The sequence below is a fragment of the Tyto alba genome, unplaced genomic scaffold (assembly GCF_018691265.1).
Source record: "Tyto alba isolate M040663 unplaced genomic scaffold, T.alba_DEE_v4.0 Super-Scaffold_2, whole genome shotgun sequence".
NCBI classification, from domain to species: Eukaryota; Metazoa; Chordata; class Aves; order Strigiformes; family Tytonidae; genus Tyto; species Tyto alba.
Window position 1 is genome coordinate 4,657,475 of NW_024881282.1, and position 24,249 is coordinate 4,681,723.

At 48.1% G+C, this 24,249-nt stretch overlaps 1 protein-coding gene across 1 annotated transcript in view; it reads right to left on the reverse strand.

Annotated features, from left to right (window-relative positions):
• GAB2 (GRB2 associated binding protein 2) overlaps positions 1-24,249 on the reverse strand; it is a 98,100-nt gene that overhangs the window by 33,305 nt on the left and 40,546 nt on the right. The window contains 1 exon segment of the mRNA XM_042791983.1: positions 8,955-9,255. Within this exon segment, the coding sequence (XP_042647917.1) occupies positions 8,955-9,255 (301 nt within the window).

The following is a 24,249-nucleotide window of genomic DNA, read 5'->3' on the forward strand; positions in this document are numbered from 1 at the left end:
CAGGTACCATCACCGAGCTGTCTCTGGCAGCAAATGCTTACAAGTAGAAGAAAAGATGCATCAACATGTCTGTGCTGGTCCTCAATGATGAATCCCTTCAAGCAGAGGCTGCCTTTACATTCAGTGTTTGTTCAGCACCTAGCATAACAAAAGACCAGGTTCTTGGCTACATCTACACTGTGAGGACCCTGAGAGATGTTCTCAGCCTTCCTGGAGGGAGCTGAGATGTGGCCAGGACACAAGTGTGGACACAGGCATCCCTGGGCCAGGTGTAGCCCCACAGTCCAAGTAATAAATCAACATTACAGCTCTGACATTGTACCACACTAAATAATGCAGAAGTATGTTTGAGAAGCAGGCAGTAATTATAACTGAAGCATGGAAACCATCTAGGGAAGAAGTGTTATCTTTACAGATAAAATCAGTAATAAATGCTACTGCATTCATAAATAAAAATCAGTCTGGAAACAAACCCTGAGTGGTGTCATGGAAAGTTCACAGCAATCGACAGCTTTACAGCTCCTTCCTGCTCCATTTGCCTTCACTCAGAGGCTTTAAAGGCTTTAGAAAGCTTTCCCTTTACTCAGGCTCGATTTTAATTGGAAATATAAAGCAAAACAAACCAGTAAACAAACAGGCATTGGGGTCCAGGAAATGAGAGTCTAAATCTGTCCTAGCTTTTATCAGGTTTTACAAAGCAGCACTCAAGGTGTATAAACTATGGCCCCTATCAAAGGTTTGGAAGGAACAATGTGAAATATATGGAGGGAAGAAAAGGGGAAATATGTTGTCTTGGTCGGGGGGGAAAAGAGTCATGTTGTGAAAAACTGCCTGAAATTATCTGCTGCGAAGGTCATTCTGATTTTCTGCCTTGTCCTCTGACTTGCTCACACACACGTTTTGGGGTTCTGTGTCCATCATGTTTCCCAGCCTGGCCCCTAAGTGTTGGACATCGCCTGCAGATCTGCATCCCATCCCATCACCTGAGCAGCTCTGCAGACATGGGGTACAGCTCCATGATCCCCAAAGCAGCACGGCTGAAGCACATGGGCTAAAACAGTCCCAGAACCCCTCTGGGAAATATAAACACAGGCAAATCTGACTGCAAGTTTCCTCCCAGCTGGCCGACAACCAAAATGCCTCCTTCCCTCCCTCGATTTTGCTCAGACAGTGCCGCTTCGCCGGTCGCTTCGCTCCAAGCCCATCAGCTGTTTTTGTTTCTAAAGGCTTTGCGTGGTTTTGATTTTTGATGCGATGCTGATACTGTCTGCCACACTCATTTTTCCACGGTCAGTAAGTCATCCTAAAAATTCCTCAGTGCCCATTAAACTAATGGGGCTGACCTGACGCACACAAGGCTTGTAGCAATAAGCCAATTATAAAACGAAGAATTATTTTAAATGGGTTTCTGATTCTGGGTACCTGGCCCAGGAGACAGCCCCGGGCAAGGCCGAGAGGTATGAATGCACCTTGCCAATCTCTGCTGGGAAACCTGTGCTGGAAAGGCTGGACAATATTTTTTGCTCTAAAAAAACCCTAAGCCTCTTGAACTTCACATTTCTTCCTTCCCTCCAAGCTCAAATCCCAGCCCCAGCTTAGTAAACCCAGTGGGACTTTGGCCAGGAAAGGGCAGGATTTTCCCCAAAGGCCCCAGTCCTCCAGCTCTATATTTATCTTCAGAAGAGGCCAGTCAGATACCCTTGTCCTGGGTGCCTGCTGGGAAACAGTCACGAAGAACTGGAGTATTTGGCTGCTGGTCTTTTTTGAAAGCTGAGCATAAATTTTCTTTTTTTGCTGGTTGATGGTTTTATTATTTGCAGCAAGATAAGAGCATTCTTTGCCTATAAACCTGTGGCTCCACAAACGGATTCATCTTCTGCCAGTTCCCATCAATGCTGGGTATGGTTAAAGGGGGCTGAACTAACATGTATCTCCCAGGGGTCTCCCTGGGATGGCAGAGTTATGGGTTTGCAAACACAAGGCTGACATATCTTCTGGATTTTTCCAGTTTCACCTCTCCAAAATGTCCACAGCAACAGTAAAACATCTAAATAATAAAATCATTAAAATTCCTAAATTTCCAAATCCCAAACTCTGAAGAAAACGTTGATCCAGCATTGCAAACCTCAGCTATTCAATTGCATCAGACTCCCTGAAGCCAGAAGATTGGATTTCTAATCATGTAGATACGTTAAGACTTTTTCTCTTGCTTTCTGTTTACTAAAGCCCTCTACATCCTTGTTTCAGTCCTTTTCTTGACACACAGATGGGCTAGAAATCTGCTCTTGGTATTAAAGGCAGTGACCATCACAGCAGTGTAATGCTGGCTCTGGTTCTACAATGTTTCTGGTAACACAACATGATCAAGAGCTGAGTACAGCAAGAAGAATAAGGCATGGAAGAATAGTAGAGGTTGACCCTCATCTGGTATAAACAAAATGATGATAAATGGCACCATTTGAAGATCCAAATATCATAAAAATCTTGACAGCAATCCTGAGTTTCACTCTCACTCTCAATGGCATTGATTTCCTCTCCAAAATGCCCTGGGAACCACAGCAAGGAGGCCCTAACCAGCTGGTAGAGATCAGCAATGATCTTTCCTCATTTATGTCTTCTAGGAAGCAAATTCCAGGTTGTTAGTGGCTCTCTGCTCTTTAGCTGACTCATGAGCACCTGAACTAGCTCATCTCCAAAGGGAAAGAGGGAAAAACGGGGGAGAAAAAGACAGCAGACACTTAACTGCTCTCAAGTCGCATCTTTGTGTCAAGACCACTACATCTCCAGTATTGTTTACACTGAAATAAAAGCTGAACAGTGTCAGATCTTAAAATAACTTGCTGTTTGTGGAGCAGGAAAACCAGGGTCAGAGAAGTTTGGAACAAATTTAAAGAGGCAGGATAACTAAGGGATGAACTGGGACTCAGACAAGGAGGGGTTTGCATGCACCTAAAGTTCAACCATGAGCCTGGTGCAAAGTGAGTTGGGGTCGCCAGGTCTCCTCCATCCATTCCACCAAGGCTGGGTCAAGCCTATGGCTGAGATGTGATATCTGCATTTGTCCTCCCAGAGTGAATCTGCAGCCACAGCTGTTCCCCTTGTCAGGAAAACTCAGAACATGGTAGAGAAGGATGAGTGGAACTGATCCAAATGTCCTCAAGATGTGCAACCAGTGGGTCTAGATGTGACATATAGTGTTTTAAAAGAAGGGGCTCCATGATGCTGAGTGCAGAAACTATCGATGGGAACACTGATGAAAAGGCTATATCTATATGTATGGTAGGATGTTGGGTGAGAGGAAAGGGCTCAAGGCTCAAGGACTCCCCACTGCTGTCCCAACACAGGCCACCACCAAGTCCGAAATGGGGCAGGGGACATTAGATCTTTGGGTAGGTGAATGAGACATGGGAAAGTGGGATACATGGAGAGAACCCAACCAGATCAGCCCCATCCTTCCCATGAGTCAAGCATGACTCAAGTGTGATCTTGCCCATTGCTTGTTGTAAAGTGTTGTACAGTCTGCTCAGGGACAGACTGGCCTCCAAGTGAGCAGATATCTAAGTACAACCCATATCAGAGCTTAAGTAATGAAGTCAATACCTATTGACTTGCATCGACAGAAGCTGAAGAATCAAGTTTTGGCCCAGCTTGAGGGCACAAGTCTGCACAGGGGGCTGCCTGCTTGGCTGCCCTTAGGTGGCAGTGCTGCCTGCAGACACTAAAACAGAGCACACCAGGGCCTGGGTGCTTTCAGGGACACAAGGACAACCCTATATCCTCCTCCTTGCCCCCATTCCTCAGCCCCCAGCACTCTACCCAGCACAACGCTGAGCTTGTAACTATTCCAGGGCACAAGCAGGGAAGGAATGAGGCATGTACTGGGCACAATAGCAAGGAAGTACCTGGTCTCGTGGTGGTCATTAGTGTTTCCCCTCTGCTTTGGTTCTGCCTGGCCATGGGAGAGACACCAGCAGTGGGAATATGGGGGCTGCCCCATGGCCATCACCTTGCGTGGTCTCTCCGGTGCCCCACTCGTGCATGCAGGGATGATGAACACCCGTGATTCAGGGTGTTTAGGGAAGGTGGGTGGTGTACGACATGCAAATGTATGTTTTTACTCTAGTCTTGCTACCTGTAGCCTCTTTTCTGAGCTTTTAGGCTGTTCCTGTCCTGCCAACAAGTCTTCAGGGGTATATTTGTGCTGGATTTTCCTCCAGCCTACCTTGAGCTCCCTTTGCTCAGCAAACAGCCATGCAAACCTGATTGCAAGGAACTGATGCAGTGGGAGGAACAGCTGGTCTGATGCTGGGACCAACATGTTTTTGGGGAAGAAGTGAGGACTGAGCAAGACCAGCCATGCAGGCTCACAGCACTGACTTGCAGGCAGCAGGTTGGGGAGCAATCAGCCACAGATCTGTATGGAATCCCCAGTCAAAACAAGTCAAGTGGGTACTAAAGCAATAAATTTGCTCACATGGGCTGGAAGGGGTCAACCAGTGGAGGGTCTAGGGCAGCATCAAGCCAAAGAGACCCCCAGTGGAGACCGTGCACGTGAGGTGTGTAGGAGTTCTTATCAATGTGAGTAGAAAGTGACTGGTGTCCAGAGGCTGATCTGGCAAACTGTGCTGGAATGAGCACAGCTGAGTTGAAGGAGGAAGGAGAGACACTCAGCTCTCCATTAAACATTAATGCTCAGCCCTGACTTGCGTTTGGTGAGACAGTAAAAGCCTTGGGATTGCTGGGGATCGATCCCAGCCATGTTGCAAAATGCCAGTGTTGAGCCTTGGAGATGGAGTGAGGAGTAAGCTGGAGCCTGGGACTGCCCTGGCGCAGTCCCCTGGCAGAAATCAGAAAAATAAATATAAAAATATTAAGTCTCAAATGAAAAAAAAAAATTACATGCCTCGGCTGGGTGGGAGAGGCCACCGCTGCCAGACAAAACCCATCAGGGCAGCAGCCCAGCACCATCCTTTTCCCACGCCTCTCTCACCCTCTGAGTGACAGGAGCCTTCAGGTCAGAGCAAGGACATTTACTCATCCACAAATATTCTCTTCCCTGCTTCCATGGCTGGCTTAAAACTCGAGCATAGGGGCATGAACAAGCTCTTAAACTCCCCTGAGTGTTTGCTCAGCACCCATGAATCCAAGCCCCTGAGAGAACCCCTGCCCCATGGAAGAGGTGGAAGAGGAGCTCCAGGGAGGTAATGGTGTTAGCACAGTAAATTGGGATAGAGTTAATAAAAGTATTGAGCCCTCTGAAACAACTAACTTGTGCACAGGACCCCTGCAAGGACATGCTCACTGCAAGAATACACATTGGTTCATGAGAAATTAAATTATATGCTGCCATAGCTGGGCCTCTTTCATATTGGGAATGGGACAAGGCGGGGTTTTGGCTGAAGCATCAGCTCCAGAAAGGGTTAATGGCATACAAGATTTGTTTAGTGGGATTTGGTATTTTTTTAACTCCAGCAAACAAAGCATATGAGAAAATCCAGTTCACAGCTGAGCCCTGGCTGCCTGCCCACTAGGGCAGGGAAAATGCAGATGGTTTGAAATACCCACGCGCCTGCGTTTCTCCCACAGCCTGTGGCTCAGGGTCCCCGGCAGGTCTCCCCCCATCATATTTGAGTCAGCCGAGGCGGCAGCAGTGCAAATTGCAGCGTAAAAGCAGCACTGAGCCAGGAGCAAATCTACTTTCCTTGAGCGCTGCCTGCTTCCTTGGACCCACAGAGGAACTGGGATCCTGTGAGGCTCCACTTGTTCAAAAACAGTAATTAGCTCTCAAAGTAAATAGGTGTTAAACAGAAACAAAAAGCTTTGCCGCAGTCTGGGTAAACACCTTAGAGTCAATTTAATTTCCCCTCTCCTGGCAGATGTAATCGCAATGCTATGCAATTATTTTCAGGTCTGGGTGGGGAATGAAGCCACCGTGGCGGCTTTGCAGAGCGGCTGCTCCTCGGCGGCGCCGGGGCAGCCGGCAGTACCCGCCACTTCGCTGACATTTAGGTCCCCGAGGCTGAAACGAGCTTCCTTTCAACAAACCAGATGTGTAATGCAGCTGGCGATCAGCTAAACCAGCAGCTAACCGTAGCATGACGTTAAACCGCCCTAAACTCCATCCTATTTCTTAATCCTTAGAGTCCCCCAGTCTAGACAGGACATGAAGGACTAATGTGAAAACCAAGTGACACAAAATTTACACTCTTCCATTGAGCTGCAAACAGAAGGAAGCATCAAAGGGTATAAATTTGTTTGGCCTTTTCATTTTTTTTTACCTTTTGGGAGCACAGGCATCACCCAAGCGTGGTCCAGCGCTGTTGCAGAGGGTTTGCAGCCAGTCTGCATCACCTCTTGCAGCTGCCTTTAGCTTGTCCATTATCTCACTATATCATGCTAAAAAGCAACCAAAAATCTGTCTTTTCCCTACCATCAGGAGGAGCTGGTGAAATAGGTTTTCACCCAAACTGCCCCAAAAGCTAATGAGTTTTTCCTTCATCATCAGTGGGTTAAAAGCAAACACATGACTGGTGGCTGGGGCTCAGCTGATGCGGGGTGTCCACTCAAGCAGGAGGTAATTTGCATGTGATGGCACCTGTAGCAAACACCTTTGCTGGTGATGGAGCATTTCCCCAGCCGGGACGCAAATATAACTCAGCTGGGAACAGCCTGGCTCTGGGGCCAGGCCCAGCAAGGCTTTCGGGTCAGTCACGCAGCCAGGAACGAGTACAACCAGAAAAATGTGCACAGCAGCTTCTCCAGCAGTTCCTGATCTCGTTCCACCACGCTGCCTGTCTGCTGGGAGAGGGAGGTTTAGTTAATTAATTGCTACAATTAGCATGGAGCTATTCCTGCCCAGGATGGTTACCTTTTCCTCCCCTTTTTGGTTCATCCAATTACTGACTTATTCATTCTCCAAGGCAGAGGCCACAAGAAGGCACAGAGAAGCTTGAGGATGAGGGGGTGAAGGTGTAAGAAAGAAATGCCAGATGTCCCAAGCTCTATTTCTACCCAGGAACTGTTTTAATTTCATGCAAACTCTTCATCCTCTCCCATCCATCAACTCATGGCTTCAAGGAGGTGAAGGGGTAGCACGGCAGTTATAAATATTGCTATGACTGTTTTGTTTCTCCCTCAAGTTGACCCATCATGAAGGTGATGGGCTTCTGTATGCCAAGATGGACAAGACTCCCAGTACCCATCATGCTGCAACGATCCCTCAACCTCTCCACCCAGCCTTGGGCTGTGGGTCCTTCAAACAAACTACTTTGGGAAATCGATTATTTATTTGCCATTACTTAGCAGGAACAGTGGAGGAAAGGTGAGTGTGGGGTCACTGCTTCGGTGAGCACCAAAGCGAAGCACCAGCCCTGAATAATTCATGCTCTCTTTTCTGCAGCATCTGGACACATCTGCTGCATTCGCTGGTGCAGGCTTTTTCTCGGCTGACTCAGAGAATCACGTTTTGGCAGCTGGGTACTGTTTCAAGTGGGTACTTTCCCTACAGCATTAGCGAGCTGTGATTTTGTTACAAATACAGACTTTTGTTCCTCTTTTGCTGATGTCACTCCATGATCCTGCAGGGAACAGCGTTCAGATCTCTGCAGCCTGACAAACCCTATGTGCCCTTTGGGACAGATGTACTTGCAAGCGGGAGATTGTTTTTCCTTTTGCTGCCCAGATTTATATTTCACTGAATCCCAGTATCGATCCCGCTGCCGCTGGGCTGAGAGCTCATTTTACTAAACGGGGAGAAAAAACAGTTCCCCCAGCTGAACGCACGCAAAATGGAAAATCCTGCAACAAAACAGCTCTTAAAAAAGGGGCCTGAACGATTTCGCCGAACCTCGAGGACCGCGCTGCTCACATTGGAATGGGATGTAATTTATTTAGCCTGACCTTTCCCTGAAAAACAGAGATGGTGGCGTTATCAAGGATCCTTTCTACCACTTGTACACCCATTGCCAAGGTGACGTCCTGTTTCATGCGTCAGTCGGCGAAGACTGCATCCACGCTGCTGTGATGCTTTGTTTGCTGTCCTGCCTGACAAGCTCTTGGCAGGGTTTCAGCTCCCGCGGACGGCAGCTGCTCCACGAGGGAGCAAAACAGATTCAAGCTGGACGTTATTATGGGGAGTTTCACATAGGCAGAGGATGGGACTGGAGTCCCTTGGATGAGACTGGACCATGGATGAGATAAAGCAAAGATTCCCAGAGGTGCTACCAGGCGTAATGCAGGCACTGCACCCCGTGCTCCCCCCCCATCCCATCTCACTTGGGATTTAGGTGAAGCGGAGGCAGCTCACCGGCGCTCACAGCAGAGACTTGCCAAAGCGCAATCGGGTTTGGATGGTGGAGCACGACTGGTGGAACAGGTCCCACCGCTGCACAAAACCACCTGGTGATTTCCTCTCCCCTCCCAGCATTTTCCCAGTGGGTCTCAGGAGGAGACAGGGATGCAGGTGGGGGGGATGTGTCTGTCCTTCACATGAGAGCCTGTCAGCAGTGGGGACAACCGCAGCAGGGAGGGACATGGTCCCAGTAAAGCTTCTCCCCCACTCCACCGAGGGATTGAAACTTCTGAAAGAGGGGAATTTTCACTGCTGGTTCCCATGACTCTCAAAGGGACTTCAGTGACAGATGAGGACAAAGGCTGCAGCTAAAAAGTCCCCAAACCCCACCAACTTCTTGTAAGACACTCAAAGGTCTACAGTTACAGGGTGGGGAACTTAATTAGGTGGCTCACAGGCACAAAGCCTGTTCTCCTTCAGATGTCAAAGGTAAGAAAACCTCATGGAGGCTTCCCATGTGTCCATCCATTTCCCACTCCAGCTCTCCCAGCCTTGTGGTGGGCTGCACCCCCCTCCCACAGGTCTGAACTGAAAGAGCAGCTGGGCCCCATTGGGAGGACAGGACAGGAGATGTTCTTGGCCACAGACACGGCTCTCATGGTACCTGTGTTTTCCTCGGACTGATTGAAGCCACAGATCTGACAGATGCTGCGAACCCATTTGTTCATATCGTCCTCGGTCTCAGCCACCAGGTAGAAGGTCCTGTCACTGGTCTTGATGTCAAAGATGTAGCTGTCTTGCAGCTCCTTCTTGTTGAATGTCAGGCCTGCATCCACTTGCTCACAGAAATTGAGGTTGATTACACGCAAAGGTTTCTTGGAGTGGTCATTTTTGTAGTATTCCAGGACATCGGGGTCGCCACTCATCCGACCGCTGCGCAGGACAAACCAGCGTTTCTTCCATGCCTGAAACCAAGAAGAGAGGAAGCATGAACCCCATTGCCCAAGTTGTGAGGGCCAAGAAACCACTGCCACGCACAGAGTGACACAAAAGGACCTGATATGTCTCCACCCTGGGATGCTCTGGGATGCTGCTCAGGACATCCCTGTGAGAGGTGCACACTCAGCTCCCTTCATCAGTTCAATACTCAAATCCCACTGGTTATACAGGAGAACTAAATACTGAAATATCATTGTAGTTAAGATGACCCCAAGAAGTGCTAGTCTTGAAGCTTAGAGCAACCTTGCTCCTACCCTACAGCCACACTCCCAAATATCCTTTGCTCCTTGATGTAAGACAATCTGCAGAGCAGCATTACTGGAAATCACAGTGTCAAAATGTCTTCCAGCAGCTCAGAAGAGCTCAGGCTCTTCGGACACAGTGCCCTGGGTATCCTGCCCTTCAGACAAACCCCCGAGAGCATCACAGCACATGTCTACAGATACCAACCATGCCAATCCCATCTCTGTTTAAATGACAGGATAGAAAGGCTAATAAAACCAATGGGGAACTGGTTTGTTTTTTTAAATATCAGGAATAACGCCAGGGAGGCCCATGGAGAATCCAAGCTTCATTTGTTTTTCAGCATCTTCTGCTCCTCAGTATGTAGGAAACTCCTTAGAAAAGGAAAAGGTTATCATCGATTCTTCCGAGCACTGCTGACGGCAGCCCCCAGCCAAACCACCCAGGGAAGGGACTCAGGGGGTTGTTACAGTGTTTGAAGAAAACTGGCAAATTAAATGTCAGCCATCAGCCCTGGCACTGGGAGCTGTGGCCCCTCTGCTTTCCCCACGCCAAAAGCAGTTGGGAGCCCGCAGGAGGGGGAAGAGCCATGATGATAATGTGCTGAATGCTACAGCTTATATCACACAGACAATCATGCAGGTGTAAATCCCCATCCCATGGGCTGGAGGGTTTTTTGAGGGGAGGTCTTTGTATTCTACATGAGCATACTGGCACCTGTGGGAGGGATGGATGGGGTACCCAGAGCTGCTCCCCATTGCAGAGTTATGCTGCCTTGTGGAGGGCTCAGCTCCCATGGCGTATGGAAGAGAAGGACTATGAGTGTAGTCCTTAAAACACCTGAGTTTGTTCAGTCTGCCTTTGAAGGCAGTGAAGGTTCAAGAGCTGCACAAGCAACATGGGCTGGATACAACATGGGTGATGTAGGTTATTACCAGCACTCCTGTCTTACCTGACACACACCTTGGTTTGCACCAAAGAATGCCATGGGAGGGGATGTGATCCCCACTGTCCTATCCTGGCTGTGGACGTTTGGAGTTTTTATGAGATTTACCTTCTTCATTATTTTTTTAAAATCACCGGTTTTTAGGGTTCATATGATTATGAGAGATTGGGTCATGAGGAAGAACATGATGTCCTTAAGAAGGAAGAACTAAGAGCCACAAACATCTTGAGTAACCCAAGAGAGGCAGCAAGGTGAGCAGTGTTTTGGGGCCTCCATGATGCTCCCCAGGAGGTGACCACAGCCCTGTGAGGCTTTCCATATCGGCAATGGGCACATGCTAGATCTCAGCCAGCCAAATGCACCAGGATCCCACAATTTTTGACAATTTGGTGGCTGAAATAAGGGTAAGAATCTCCTGCGATATTTTCTCTGAACAGTCTTCTTTGCACTGTACTTCTCAAAGGCTTAAAAATAGCTTTTGCTAGTGTCTTTGAGATTTGTAACCAAATTAGCTTTGCACTAATTCTCAAACTGTCTCCTGGTGCCAGGAAAGCAACTTCAATGCAATCTTCCAAATGCAGTGGAGCAGTAAATTGCTTAGCAAGAGAACGTGCAAGGCTGGCAGATTTTGGTTTCATCCAGGAGACATTCACCCACTTTTCATCAAAACGTCTGCTGTTAGATGACAAAAAATGCATGTGGTGGAGCTGCATCCATCAGGGAGGAAAAAAAAAAAATCACCAGGCAGCAGTAGTAATTTGCTAGTCCTTCTCCTCAAAATGGATCACCCAAATCACTGGGAAAGAAACTCATGAACATTTTTTCTAGCTCTAGATGGATAATGTCCCATTAGCTTCTTCCTATTAACATTGAGCCATTTCTTTGCAGCCACTTGGCAGGACAGAGACACGGGCACACATCAGTGTGGGGGATTGAAAGAAGATCAAGTTGTGCAACCACATGAACCATCACCTGAATGAAGACACATCCAACACCAGTTCTGGTTACTTGGCTTGTTGCTTTCCAACTGTTTGGAGTCAAGCCTTGCAACATCCCTTCATGGTTAGGAAGTTGTATTGAAAAAAACACAAAGTACAGAAACTAGACTCCAGAATTTAGATCTTTCACGGAAAAAAAATAGGAGGAAATGCTGCAAGCAAGGCCAACAATGCTACCACAGATTCCCTTTCTATCACCAGTGTTGAGAGCCACAACTTCTCTAGTTCTCTTTGCTCTGTCTGGTAGCAATGGAAAGCCCCACACAGTCAATGTTTGGCAAACAGTATAACATACGCAGTCTGGTGGCATTGGGTAAGTCCTAACATAAGCTGCAAAAGAACTGCCTGACAGGATAAAATTTCTTGGGAAGCTTCGGGAGCTCAAGTATCACTGGAGAGTGGGACCCTTGGACAGGGCAACAGCCCCACCAGCCTGGGATGTCCACCCTGTTCACCTCTGTCTGGTGTCCTCCTGATGATAGTCACTGGTGTTCTTCTAAAACTGCTTTTGAGCCAGAAAAACAGCTCATGGCAGCAGCCTCTGGACTTGCCTGTCCTGGACAAGCAGCTGCAGGCAGCACAGATGGATGCATCTCCCACCACACATCCCCACAGCAGGACCAGCCATTCCTGCCTCTTAAGATCAGCTTCTGAGCCAGAGGAATAAGCATTGACCATTAGAAAAGAATGGAAGGAAATAAGAAAGAAATAGCCAGGAACCTTCTTTTTTGCGGAGATTTTCCCCATTTCTTTGAATTTTTGAGCACTGAGCTCAGCAAGTGTATTTTTGTTCTTCTCCAGGGATTTGCTGTCTCCACTAGGAAGAGGGCTCAGCTTGTGTTTGCCAGTCTGGGGCTGCTCTTAGAGCATCTCATGGCACTAACAGAGCTTGCTTCAACATATAGCAGTGTGTGGCAAAGGATATGCAGCCTGCAGCACGTGGCCCATAGTCCTGGGACACCTCTTTCCCCACTCAAAGAGATCAATATCATCCAAATCTTCTATGTTTAGGCTTCCATTAAATATCACCTTTCCGAAAGAGGGTGATTTTAAGGGTCTACCAACCAAAAGCTGCAACAGCAGTAGGATGCGTAGAATCCATATGTGCATGGCAATAGCAGCCCATGCCAAACCAGAGGAGGATGCAATTCCACACGAACCGACATGCTCTGTTTCCAAGACCGTCTTCTCCCACCATGGGGCTGTGATGGTCAACACGCATCTCTTCCTCCACCAGAGTTTTCCTTCTCTCTTTATTTCCATTTCTTCCTGGCTCCTTTGAAGCCCCTGTTGCTGTCAGCCCGCTCCTGCCAAAACACCGTGCCTCACCAACATGTGGTGCGAGCCAAGGGCTGTGTTTGTTTAACAGCATTACAACGTAGACAGGCCAACAGCTCAACAGCCATAAAATGGTGCCTTTGCGGCACAAATTTCCAGCTGTGTGGTCCTTTGCCTGCATGAGGTTTCTTCATAGTTAAATTACAGCTGCTAAAGGCCCTTAATATAATTGAGAAATATTTTGATGCTTGGCAAGTACTTCTTTTAAAGACTTGTTTGTTAAAAAAAATGCCCATCATGCTGCCAGTACAATGTAAATCCTCCCTGGGTGCTGAGAACCATGACTGCTGCTTGATTGCTTGCTACCTCAGCAGTGCTGTGGCAAGTTAAAATTTCCAAGGCTAACCCCTTTCCAGCTGGATGTTACCTGGAACTGTTTTTTTTATGGGTTGGAGAAATGGGTTGGCTGAGATGAGGTGGTAGTGCTGGGTCCATTGGCTGAGTGCACTGAGCAGGGATGCTCTGGGGGGGCTCAGGCAGTGGTTGGGACCCTTCCCGTCCCCTCTGCTAGGTGAGGAACCAGGAGAGCCCAACCAGAGAGGTGGCTGCTCTTGAGCAACCAAGATAACACCATGGGAGATCTTCTGACCACACTGTGAGGTCACTCATGTCCCCTGTGGCTGTCCTGATGGCACAATGCTGTGACAGAGCTGGTGGCATCAGTGCAGATGGCTCAGACTGTCCCTTGTCAGAGAATGTGGGGACTCCAGTGCATAATAACCCAAGCGTAATTAAGGACAGGTCAGACAGAAGCTTTATTAACTATGATCATAGTGAGAGGCCATTCAAACAGCATCTCCCCCTCTGCTCCCCTGTTCTCTGCTGAGTGATTGCAAAGGCCCAGAATTTCACAATAAAAAGTAAAAATGTGAGGAAAATAATAATTTCAACGTTAGCAAAGTGAGGTATCCATCCCTGCGGAGCTTGCTAACTGCCACAATCCTAAGAATAAATCAAACAGTAAATATAGTGACAATATGGAGAGATGGGTCTTGGTGGGACCTACGGGAGTGGCCCACCCAGTATCATCTTAGCTCAGAAGTGAGGAGTTGCAAACAGAGTCTGTTAGTTTTTAATTGAAAGGAACGCTCGTTCAACTAGGATAAGCTTCTGAGTGAGACCTCTCAAATATTAATTATTTTACCAGTACAGCATTATGGCATATACAAGGAGAGTGGAGGAGAGGAGAGGAGAGGAGAGGAGAGGAGAGGAGAGGAGAGGAGAGGAGAGGAGAGGAGAGGAGAGGAGAGGAGAGGAGAGGAGAGGAGAGGAGAGGAGAGGAGAGGAGAGGAGAGGAGAGGAGAGGAGAGGAGAGGAGAGGAGAGGAGAGGAGAGGAGAGGAGAGGAGAGGAGGAGGAGGAGAGGAGGAGGAGAGGAGGAGGAGGAGAGGAGGAGAGGAGAGAGGAGAGGAGGAGGAGAGGAGGAGAGGAGAGAGGAGAGGAGAAGGAGAGAGGAGAGGATGAGGAGGAGAGAGGAAAGATAAATACATATTTCCCAGGAAATCTCTGTCCAGCTCCTTCTCCCTCTGCCACCACCTTTGTCCCCGCGAGCACAGCACACCACCAACGTGAAACAGACCTTCCAAAATTTGATCTGACACAAATCGCAGGATCTAATCTGAGCTGGCAGGCAGGATGAATGACCTAGCTGTGACATCAGGCAAATTTCTCACACAGGGATGAAGTCAGGGACTGAGTGATCTGAGCAGGACACCCAACAGTGAGGCAAGAAGGTGCTCGTGTCCCGGATGCGCCCAGAGCCAGAGAAGCCCTGGGTGCAGGATGGCTTCTGCCATTGTCCTTGTGGCTACCAGCCACTGGCGGGGATACCAACATGCCCACAGAATACCCGGAGCCTATCCCAGCCCCACATGTCTCCAGTTTTCACTCTGCAGTGCAGAGTGGTCTTGCACCCCGTCAAGCATGTTTGCCCTCTGGCTCCTGGTACAGCTGGTGTGATGGAGGGGAGCTCACACTCCAGGAACACGTGAGAAGGATCGTGATGCCTGGAAAGGTCTCGCTGCTCTTCCCAGCCACCATGTCCCCTTGATATCTCCTTCAGGATGCCATCATTTTAGCCATCCTGGCAAGATCATACCTGGGAAAGGGGGATAAAGATGATGGGGGTATCCCGAGAGCACATTTCGGGTGGCTTGGCTCACTCAGTGGTGTTACTGGTTTTGCCATATGCAACAATGTCACTGACTGTAGCTGTTGGACTGTGTTACCCCACACTGGGGCTGACCCTGCCCTGGCCACCCCAACCCCACAGCCCTGTACAAGGGACATGGTTCCCTACTGCAGCCAGCGCTCCCAGCATCAGGGAGTAAAGCCCCATACAGGAGGATTGTAGAATAACCTATTGGTGACCTGTATAATGATGTTGTCTTCCGCTGTGTCCCTGGGGGCTTTTTATCTCATCTGATGGACAGAAGGATGCTGGTTTTATTATTCATGCAAGAACACCTCTCCCCTCCCTATGTAACTCAAAGGAAATGCAGCTTGGAAGAAGATTTGCAAGCAGCGAGGAAGCCTCCTGTGTCTGCTCAGGTAATGGTTCTGGCTGATTACCCCCATAAAGCCCCAATGTCCACAGGCCCAAGAGCAAACAGAAGCTCCTTGAGCCCCCTCCTGCCCTTCCAGACCCCCTCATAGTTCTCCAAGCAACTTCTCCTTGCCTCCTGCCAGCTCACAGCATCTTTCTACATGATGCTGGGAACAGACACGTCCCAATCCCACTCTCTCACCTTTCAAAGGGATGGAGGCTGATCCCTACTAATAACATGTCTGCCATGGCTGAGTTCATGACGAGTTCGTTAGCAGCATCGCTTTGGGGGAATCTTGATTGGCAGCGTTAATAACACTGCGCTGCAGCGGCAAGACCCTGCAGGGCACAGGAAACCTTGCTGGGGTAAAAGGCAGCTTTTCCTTGGATCGCTGGGGGATCGAGGGAAGTAACTGTGATGCAAAACCCCCCAACACAGTGTGTATCTCAGGCTGTCAAACTGACCTTCCCTCCTGGGATTTTTTTTTTTTTTTCCCACTGTCAGAGATGTAATTAGGCTTCAGAGCACACGCTGAATTGCTATGTGTGAAATCCACCCTAGGGCGGCATGGCAGGCGCGAGACTTCCCGCACTGAGCATCACTCACGGCTGTCTGAGATGGGGTTTTAAAGAGGTAAGGCTCAAACACAGACCAAAACCTATTTGCAAGATCATTTAACAATCCATAAGCTTCAAAAATAGCTCCTGCCACCAGAGATGTTTGCTGCGAGGGGATGAAGGGGTTGGGATGGCTTGGAGCTAAGGGTGCACTGGTGTGAGCTGGAGGACCCTCTCCTCACCGCCACGCTCTGCGAACGCGACGGGCGACAAAGCAGTGGCGCAATGTGGAAAACATTTCCCTCTGTATTTATTTTGCGGAAGTTCTCCAGTTGGAAAGATTTCAGTAGCTTAGTGCTGCATGGTCAATCTTAGGAAAATAAAGATGTCTCTCTGGGACACGAGGGCACTGACTGTGTTTCTGCTGGGATGTTGGAGCACCCGATTAAGGGTGAGACGGAAAAACAAAATACCAAGTAGTGAGGTTGTACGTACACCTCCAGACAAGCTGTGACTGCGTGAGAAAGGACACAGGCAAAACCCCGGGGTGGGCCAGGAGTGCTCCTATGTGGAGGGTGTAGAGAGGATGGAGCCAGACTCTAATGGGACATGTGGTGGGACAACATGAGAGGCAAAAGGAAGGTCTCATTAGATGTAAGGTAAAGGCTTCACAATGAGTGGTAGGACAAGAAAACCCAGAGGGGGTGATGTCCATCCTTAGAGATATTCAAAACCTGCGTGGACAAGACCAGAAGCAATGTAATTTACTCCACACTTGGCCCTGACTTCAAGCTGGCCCTGTTCTGAGTGGGAAGTTGGTCTGGAGACCTGCAAAGGTCCTTTCTGACCTCAGTTATCTCCAAATCTAAATGACTTTTCCATAATTAGATCCAGCTCCCAGCGAGGAGTGTTGAACTTGTCATATGGAGACCTGATGACACTGCTCATACCCCAAGCCGCAACATGGGACCAGTGCAGCTACCCTCCTCATTCCAATCCTCAGAATTGAGCATGAGAAAGGGCAGCATTGGTATTTTTTAACTCTCCTTGAGTAAAGCAACGTTTTCTGTGTAATTCCTTCTGCTGAAAGCTGCAAGGCACCTTTGCAAGTGGGAAGGTGCTGGGAAAGCATGAGGTTCAAAAAGGAGCAAGCTGGAGTCCAGCTCCTGCCCTGGGGCTGGCTGCAAATGGTCCACGTGCAGGGCCTCCACCGTGTCCCGTCTGCCGTGCCATGAATTTTGTTATCTGGAAGTATTTCCTGCTATTCAGCCCTGTTCTGTATTCCACTCTGTTATTCCAAGCCGAAATCTCTCCCCCTGCCTCGCTGTGGCACACCCTTTGTGGGGGGACTGGAGAGGCACCTGAAAGAGGTGCAGGCAGGTGGGTGTCCCTGCATGGGGATGGGCAAAGCTAGTGTCTCCCCAGGGATCTGCACGGCACCCGGCGAAGGTGTGAGATGACACCACCATCACCTCTGCCCCAAGACCCCATCGACCAGCCTGAGAAAAACAGCACGGCAAAAGGGAACACGTCCTACAAAAGCAATGCTGCAGGCGATACCCCCAGGGCCCCAAGGGGATGGCAGCAAGTCTCCAGCTGACTGTTTAGTCTGGGTCTGATCCAGAAGCCAGGGCCACTAAAGGGATTTCTCATCCTTAGCCTTGAGGAGCTTTGTTTTCGGCAGTTCCCATCCCAAGGGTGATTCCCAGCCCCTGCATCTGCCCTGGCTGCATCCTGACTTGATGCTGGAACAAGACACGTGGTGATGGCACTGCCATATCTCCTTGCTGGGCACAACCATGTGGCTCTGCCACATGTGTGACAAACTGAGCACAAAGCTGCTGCATTGTCCTCGTCCCCCACCACCACTGGCACAGCACTGTGGGGGTTGGCTTGCACCTTGCTGCTTCTTTGGAGGCTGGCATGGACAAGGGGCTGCGACAACCAAACAGGATGTCCCAGCAGCTTATTATTTATCATATATATAATGATGCCATAGATACACATATTTTAGATGATGGACGTCAAGACTGGAACTTCTCAAGTCTGTTTGCAAAACTCAGCCACCACTGTTGACTATGCTCAACCCTATGGAGGTGAGCAAGAGCCGACCAACCTGATGGGGTAAGTCAGCCCACGCCACGCAAGCACGCCAGCAGAGTGAGTGGAGTTTGCTTTTTCAACTTTGGGTTTCTGGAAGAAAAAGCAAACTTCTCAGAGATTTTTTTTCTCTCCCGAGACTTTGGTATCAGGCTCTGATAAGCTCTTTCCCGGCCATTACACAAGCAGGGCTGGACATGGGAACGCGGCATGAACAAATGACTCCGAGCACAGCATTTTGATAACTGAGTTTTTCTAGATTTCTGGCCTCTGCAAGAGCAAAATAAACCCCACAGCACTGTCAGCAATTTCCCTTCCCTTGCCCCTAGCTTTGGGCTACCTCAAATTGCTACCCCAAGAGTAGGGATCTGCCCCCCAAAAATCCCCCACCGTGCTGGCAGGGGTCATGAATCCTGCCCCAGACTTCCTTGGCAAATGTATGCCAGTCTCTGCCCACACAAAACTCATTGTGGGGATGCTTTGCCCCATGAGCACCAAGTGATGGGCTTCATGGTAAAAACACACATCGCTGCCCATCTCACCTCTACCTTCTCCTGGAGGTTGTGATTGCTCTCCCACCCTGTCATATTCTGCCAGCCCTCTGAGATGTCTGGGAAGACGCTCAGGAGAGGACAAGGATTGCTTTCACCAGGCTTGGGCTTGGCTTGAAGATATTTTCCAGGCAGGGCATTGCACTTTGGTTTGGTTTTGTCCCACATCCATGAGCATCCATGAGCCTCAGAGGGAGATGGGGTAGCGGCTGTTATAAGAAACAGGTTTCCCAACCAGTGAACCCTTTCCAACCCTTGAATGCTGCTTGTGTTTCAAAGCAAACCTGATTTAAAATAATGCTTTTGAACCAAGAAAAGAATATGAAAAAGCCAATTTAAGGCTTAGTTTAAATCATTTGGAGATAGGCACTTGAGTCAGCTCTAGGAGTGAATCCTGTAATTAAACTGCTCTGACCTCAATCTGTCAGGTGAAGGCAGATGGAAATACAGATGGACACAGAGGTGGACAACAGGAATGAGAGGTGTGTCAAGATGCTTCCCCCTTCTCTTGGCATGCTGTTTCCTTTGCTTGAAGAAAAAGGGTCTTATAAAGTGATACTGAATCTCTTCTGAGCTTAACAGGCTCTATGCGCAGCAAAAATCACCATCCCCTATTTGGTTTGAGATGATGACCTGGAGGTGTTGTGGGGCTGAAGATGATAGTAAAGTGTGAGGAAGTTTCTCCCTTCATCTAAGGGACGGGTCTCCTGGTTTCTCTGGCTTGTAGCAGGACATTTGGGATAGGCTTGCCTTTGCAGAGATGATTTCTAATTTTAGAAAAACTCCAAAGCTTGTTAATTTTCAGCCACTTTAATGAGCTGTTCCATTGTCTCAGTGTGTAACCACCTCCAGCTGGACAAACCTCTGCAAGAGTGAGAAAATGTGAAAAAACTGCAATTCTTGCATATCATGGTGCCCAACTCCTTTTCTGAGAGAAAGACAGTTGGACCATTAGGACATCGGTTGAGAGCGGAGAAAGGGGTGTTGCGCTCCCAACTGCCAAAACTTCCAACCAACATACAGGAATCAGCACAGGGTCCAGATGTACAAGGTTTTGCAGAGCTCAGGTTTGCGTTGGTGAAACAACACTCCCTCAAATCTCCTTTCTTACCTTCCTCAACATATTCTCACAAACCCTCTGGAAAATAACACCAGCTCCCCAGGAATAACATGGGAATTAGGTATCCTCGTGCCTTTATAAAATTTGGACCTTCATCTTTCCCTGCCATAGCTTTTTTGTCAAGAAAACATTACCATGGTAGCCCCAACATGAGACATCCAAAATCTGGGCCACTTTGTGCCAGATGCTGTGAGAAGCATCATTAGGTCAGAGATGCCAGACTAGAAAAGGCAGATGAAGAATGAAAGGAGAGAGCTAACCCAGCCAGGGCTACTCAAATCTGCAGTGATTGTGAGGCCCTTACCTTGCCTTCTGGCTTCCAAGACAACAAATTACTCCCTTGACCCCTTGGCTACAATCACTCTGTCTCTGTGATCATTTACTTGAGGAAATTTCCCCTTTTTATGTCTAGTTTATGTCTAGCTGTGGTCAACTTGCATGTATTTATAAGAGCTGTTTGCTCACAGCAATAACCATTTTTTGACACAAAAAAAAATATGCCCACCCCTAGGTGTTGGTTCAGGTATTTAAGTGGCTTTGGAACACCCAGGTGGATTCCCTTTCAGATGAAATGAAGCCATTTATCCCTGTCCAAATGTGCTCTGACTCCAGTGGGAATACATATATAGGGTTACTATGGGGCTGGACCACTAGGATGTCCTCCAGTTGGTATCAGACCCAGAAGACACCTTCTTCCCCCAAATTACAGAGGCAGAAGGAGGTTCAACACCTTCAAGCTACTGATTTGCTCTTGTGGAGACAAGGCGCTCCCTTTTGACCATGACAAATGGTAGACTTTGTGTCCCCATATAGATTATCTTCATTTAAACTCAAATTGTTTGTGAACTGGTTAAGATTATTCAAATTTGAGCAAAGTTGCTGCAACCTGAGCCAAACCCAGGCTTTTTGCAAAGGCAATGATGACAACAGTGGGGTTTTGGGTCTTGGCAGAGACCATACATTTCAGTATGGGATTTACAAATCAGCTGGGCACTTTTGAGGGGGACTGTGGGGTGGATGAGAGAAGGAAATTGGAACACTTTTAGTCCAAAGAGTGAGGAAATATCTCATGAGTGGGTCAGGAGCAACCACACCCAGAGACCAGTGCGTGCCCAACTTGGCGGCTCAGTGCTCCTCCTGTAGCCATCCCAGAGGGGAAAAAATACAAGCACATAAGTGCACACCAGAAGCTTTAGAGGATGTTTTAGATGACAGGGGGAAGAGAAACAGCCCTGTTACATCTGTAAACTACAGAAAAATGGAGGAATTGTCCGGATTTGGCTTGCATTGAACTCACAGTCTCCTGGACAACCCTTTGCATCTCATGGTAGCTAGCTGAGCAGCATGGCCAGCACCACAGTTGCTGGCACAAAGAGGACAACAGGGATGGGAAAGAGTTGGCATAGGAGAGATGCTGTGGAAATCAATGGCAGGGAGAAGGTGGTGAAGATGACCTACTCACTCTTGCCTAATACAAGAATGACGGGACATCACAAGAAGGTAACAGGAGCCAGGCTCAGGGGACACAAAAGGAGACTTTCATTTAAGCAACACAGAAATGACCCATGGGACTCCTTGACGAAGGGTTTTCTAGAGGTGTCAAGTTTAGCTGGCTCCAAGTGGAGACTGAACGAGATCAGGGAAACAAAATCCCCCCAAGCTTAGTACCATCATGTGTAGCAATGCAAGGCTGCACTAGAAAACTGTTGGCAACAGGGAAAATATTAGGAGGAGGAGGGAATCTTCCCTAGATACCTGCTTACTGACTGCTGTGCAGCATTCAACACCAGATGGGCTTTGGTTTGACCCTCTATGGATGTTCAAATGTGTCAGACTTGGAAGGAGAAAGGGAGGCAGCACTGTCTGCACTGACCCTCATGGCACAGCCCAACCATCATGAATTCACATGCTACCCCGGCTTTGCTCTGGGAAACATGGGTGCAGTTGGTATTTTGGCAAGGAAGAGGGGCAGGAGGCTATGAGGCCAAACACACTGAATGTGGGCAAAAGTGAGAAATGGAGTCGAAAGCTCTTATGAGAAAGGCAGCTTCTATGGACACCAGAACCAATGGCACTCGCTTATCCATGGGCTGGTTTCTCATGGCTTAGCTGATTTTGGGACCTGGGGGTTCATTCCTGCAGCTTAAAAGGTCACCCTAGCAAGTGGATTCCCTGGTGCTTCATAATGTGTAAGCTCATGAAAAAACCTTTCTTTAGTTAAAAGAGGATTTCTCTCCTCTCCCAGCTCACCCTTTTAGATGAAACTTGTGGAGACCTAATTATCTCATTCTGCTGTCAGGCTCCTCTGAAACCTGTCAAGGGATTTACTGGTTTCCAGAAGACACTCACAGAAGGCACACACACATACAGACACTTCTAGAGGCTCTCCATCAGCCATGCCGAGCTCACAGCCTCGATCACGGCTCTCCTGGCAGGCACCATGCTCAGTCAGTTCGGGTCTTGGGCTGGAGGCAAGTGGAGGATAACTCAGGGTGCACATGGGGACAACCCCAGATCTGCACAACACAAGGGTCCCAATCTCATTTGTTGCACAGCTGGGCTGAGGGTGTCCAGTTAAAATATGTGGGTTTCTGGTTTCAAGCCTGTCACAGTGAGGTACATCCCTCCAGATGTCCCTAATAGCTGAAACATCTGTCTGTGACAGCAGTTGGTTGGAGCCTGTTGAGTCCTCACAACACTTCCAGTTCCACAACCCTGTGTCTACAGAAGGAAATTTTCTCCAGGTTCCCTCCTCATCTGTGTGAATCACACTCCAGGTCTCCTGTGGTCCCTTCCAACCTGAATTATTCAATGATCCTATGACTGTAAACTGATTTATTCTACATCACAGGCTTTTAATTAAATGCACATTTATGCTCATATGGACCCCAGTAACCACTTCTTTGTCCTTGTATTTAGCCACCATCTCCAGAAAGAAAAAGCAAGGAGGGAGTTGCTTCCAAATCCATCACTTTGTGGCTTTGGCATCTTGCAAAGGGCTCTTGTGATGCCATGGTCCACTAGACTGGAGAAAATATCACAATCATCTGTGTACTCCAGCCTCTCAGCTCTTTCAAAAAACTAACCAGCTGCCAGCCTAAGCATTTTCTGTGCTAAACATGATTTCTGAAATACTTTCATGCTCCCTTTCTTTCTCTTTGTCATTGACAATAGTAGCCAGCTACTCTAATACATTTTGCTGCTGCAAAGGAAAAATAAATGCAACTCTTACCCCTTCATTTAGACATCAAAGGTCACTGTAGCTGTTTCTGTCACAGCCTCAACTCATGTCAGGAGCTGCTCATGCAGTTTCTTTCTACTAAACTCAGAAATGCCTGCATTTGGTGATTCACTCCCCCTTTCCATAGGAACAATCTTAATTTCTTCTCCTTTGTTGTACAACTTTGCATTGGGCTGTTTTCTAACATGCTTTTTTCAAATGGACTCTGCTTGCCAAATGATCCAGACTGCCTTGTTTGATGAATTTGTCTTCAACATTCACCATTTCATTACCCTTTCTGCCACTGGCAGCTTCTCCCTGCATGAGCCATTGGATCTGCTTCACTTACAGAAATGTTGAGACCTAGTATTAATCCCTGAAAAATGACACAAAGAAAAGCCACTTTTGAGGGTGGCATCTTTTTTAGGATCTGTCAGGTTTTAATTCACTTGCCATGTGCTCGGGGCTGTATGGGTTGTCCTTGCTATCCTCTATCTTACCTGCCACTAACAGAGCTGTGGACTCCACCATTTGGCCTGGGATTGTTGCTGGGCATTGACCTTTTTCTGTCTAGGGAGTCTCTTCTAAACATTTCTTCCACCTTCTGATTGGAAGTTATTCAGGATTAACCGAATCCTTTTCATTTCTGGAAAGCTGTTGTCTTCTTTTCCCATGCTTTGGTGGAAAGGCAAGACTGCTGCTTTCACGAGCTCCAGGAACTTTCCTGCAGTAACTGTGCATAGTGCTCTGCTCACCTCTTCCTCAAATACCAGATTTTCAAATCTTTCCATGGTCCTTTAGTGATGGGACCTCTTCCAAAAATCAAGGGGAAGAGGCTATCGAGAGTTCTGGTTGGGGCAGAAGGAGAGGCAGTCTCCAGAGACCACCTACACATAAATTGGAAGAGAGCAAGGAAACTCCTGGGCTTCCTTGCAGGAAGAAAGAGACCTTCTCCTGAAGATAGCATGTCAAAGGCAGATGGCTAGGGTCTGATGGATGCTGCGATAGCATACAACTGTGCATTGGCAGAGTCCATCATGGCCTTCAGGAGCAGCAGACAGCATAGTGCTCAGGAACTTTATTAACTATGTGTCTGTTTAAGCCTTTGCCTTCTGCTAAGAAGAAAAGCCTGGGGAAGATATTCCTGAACACAAATAGTCTATTTGTCTTTGGGAACTCAGGTGCATAATAAGTCACTCGATAAACATGGTTTGTATGGTAAGTATGGTTTAGCCAACATAGGTGAGAAGCTCAAACAGATGAGAAGATGGCCTCTTCAGAAATAACCTACTCCTAATGAATAATCATGTCATTATTGTCTTCTAAAATTAGAGCCCATAGA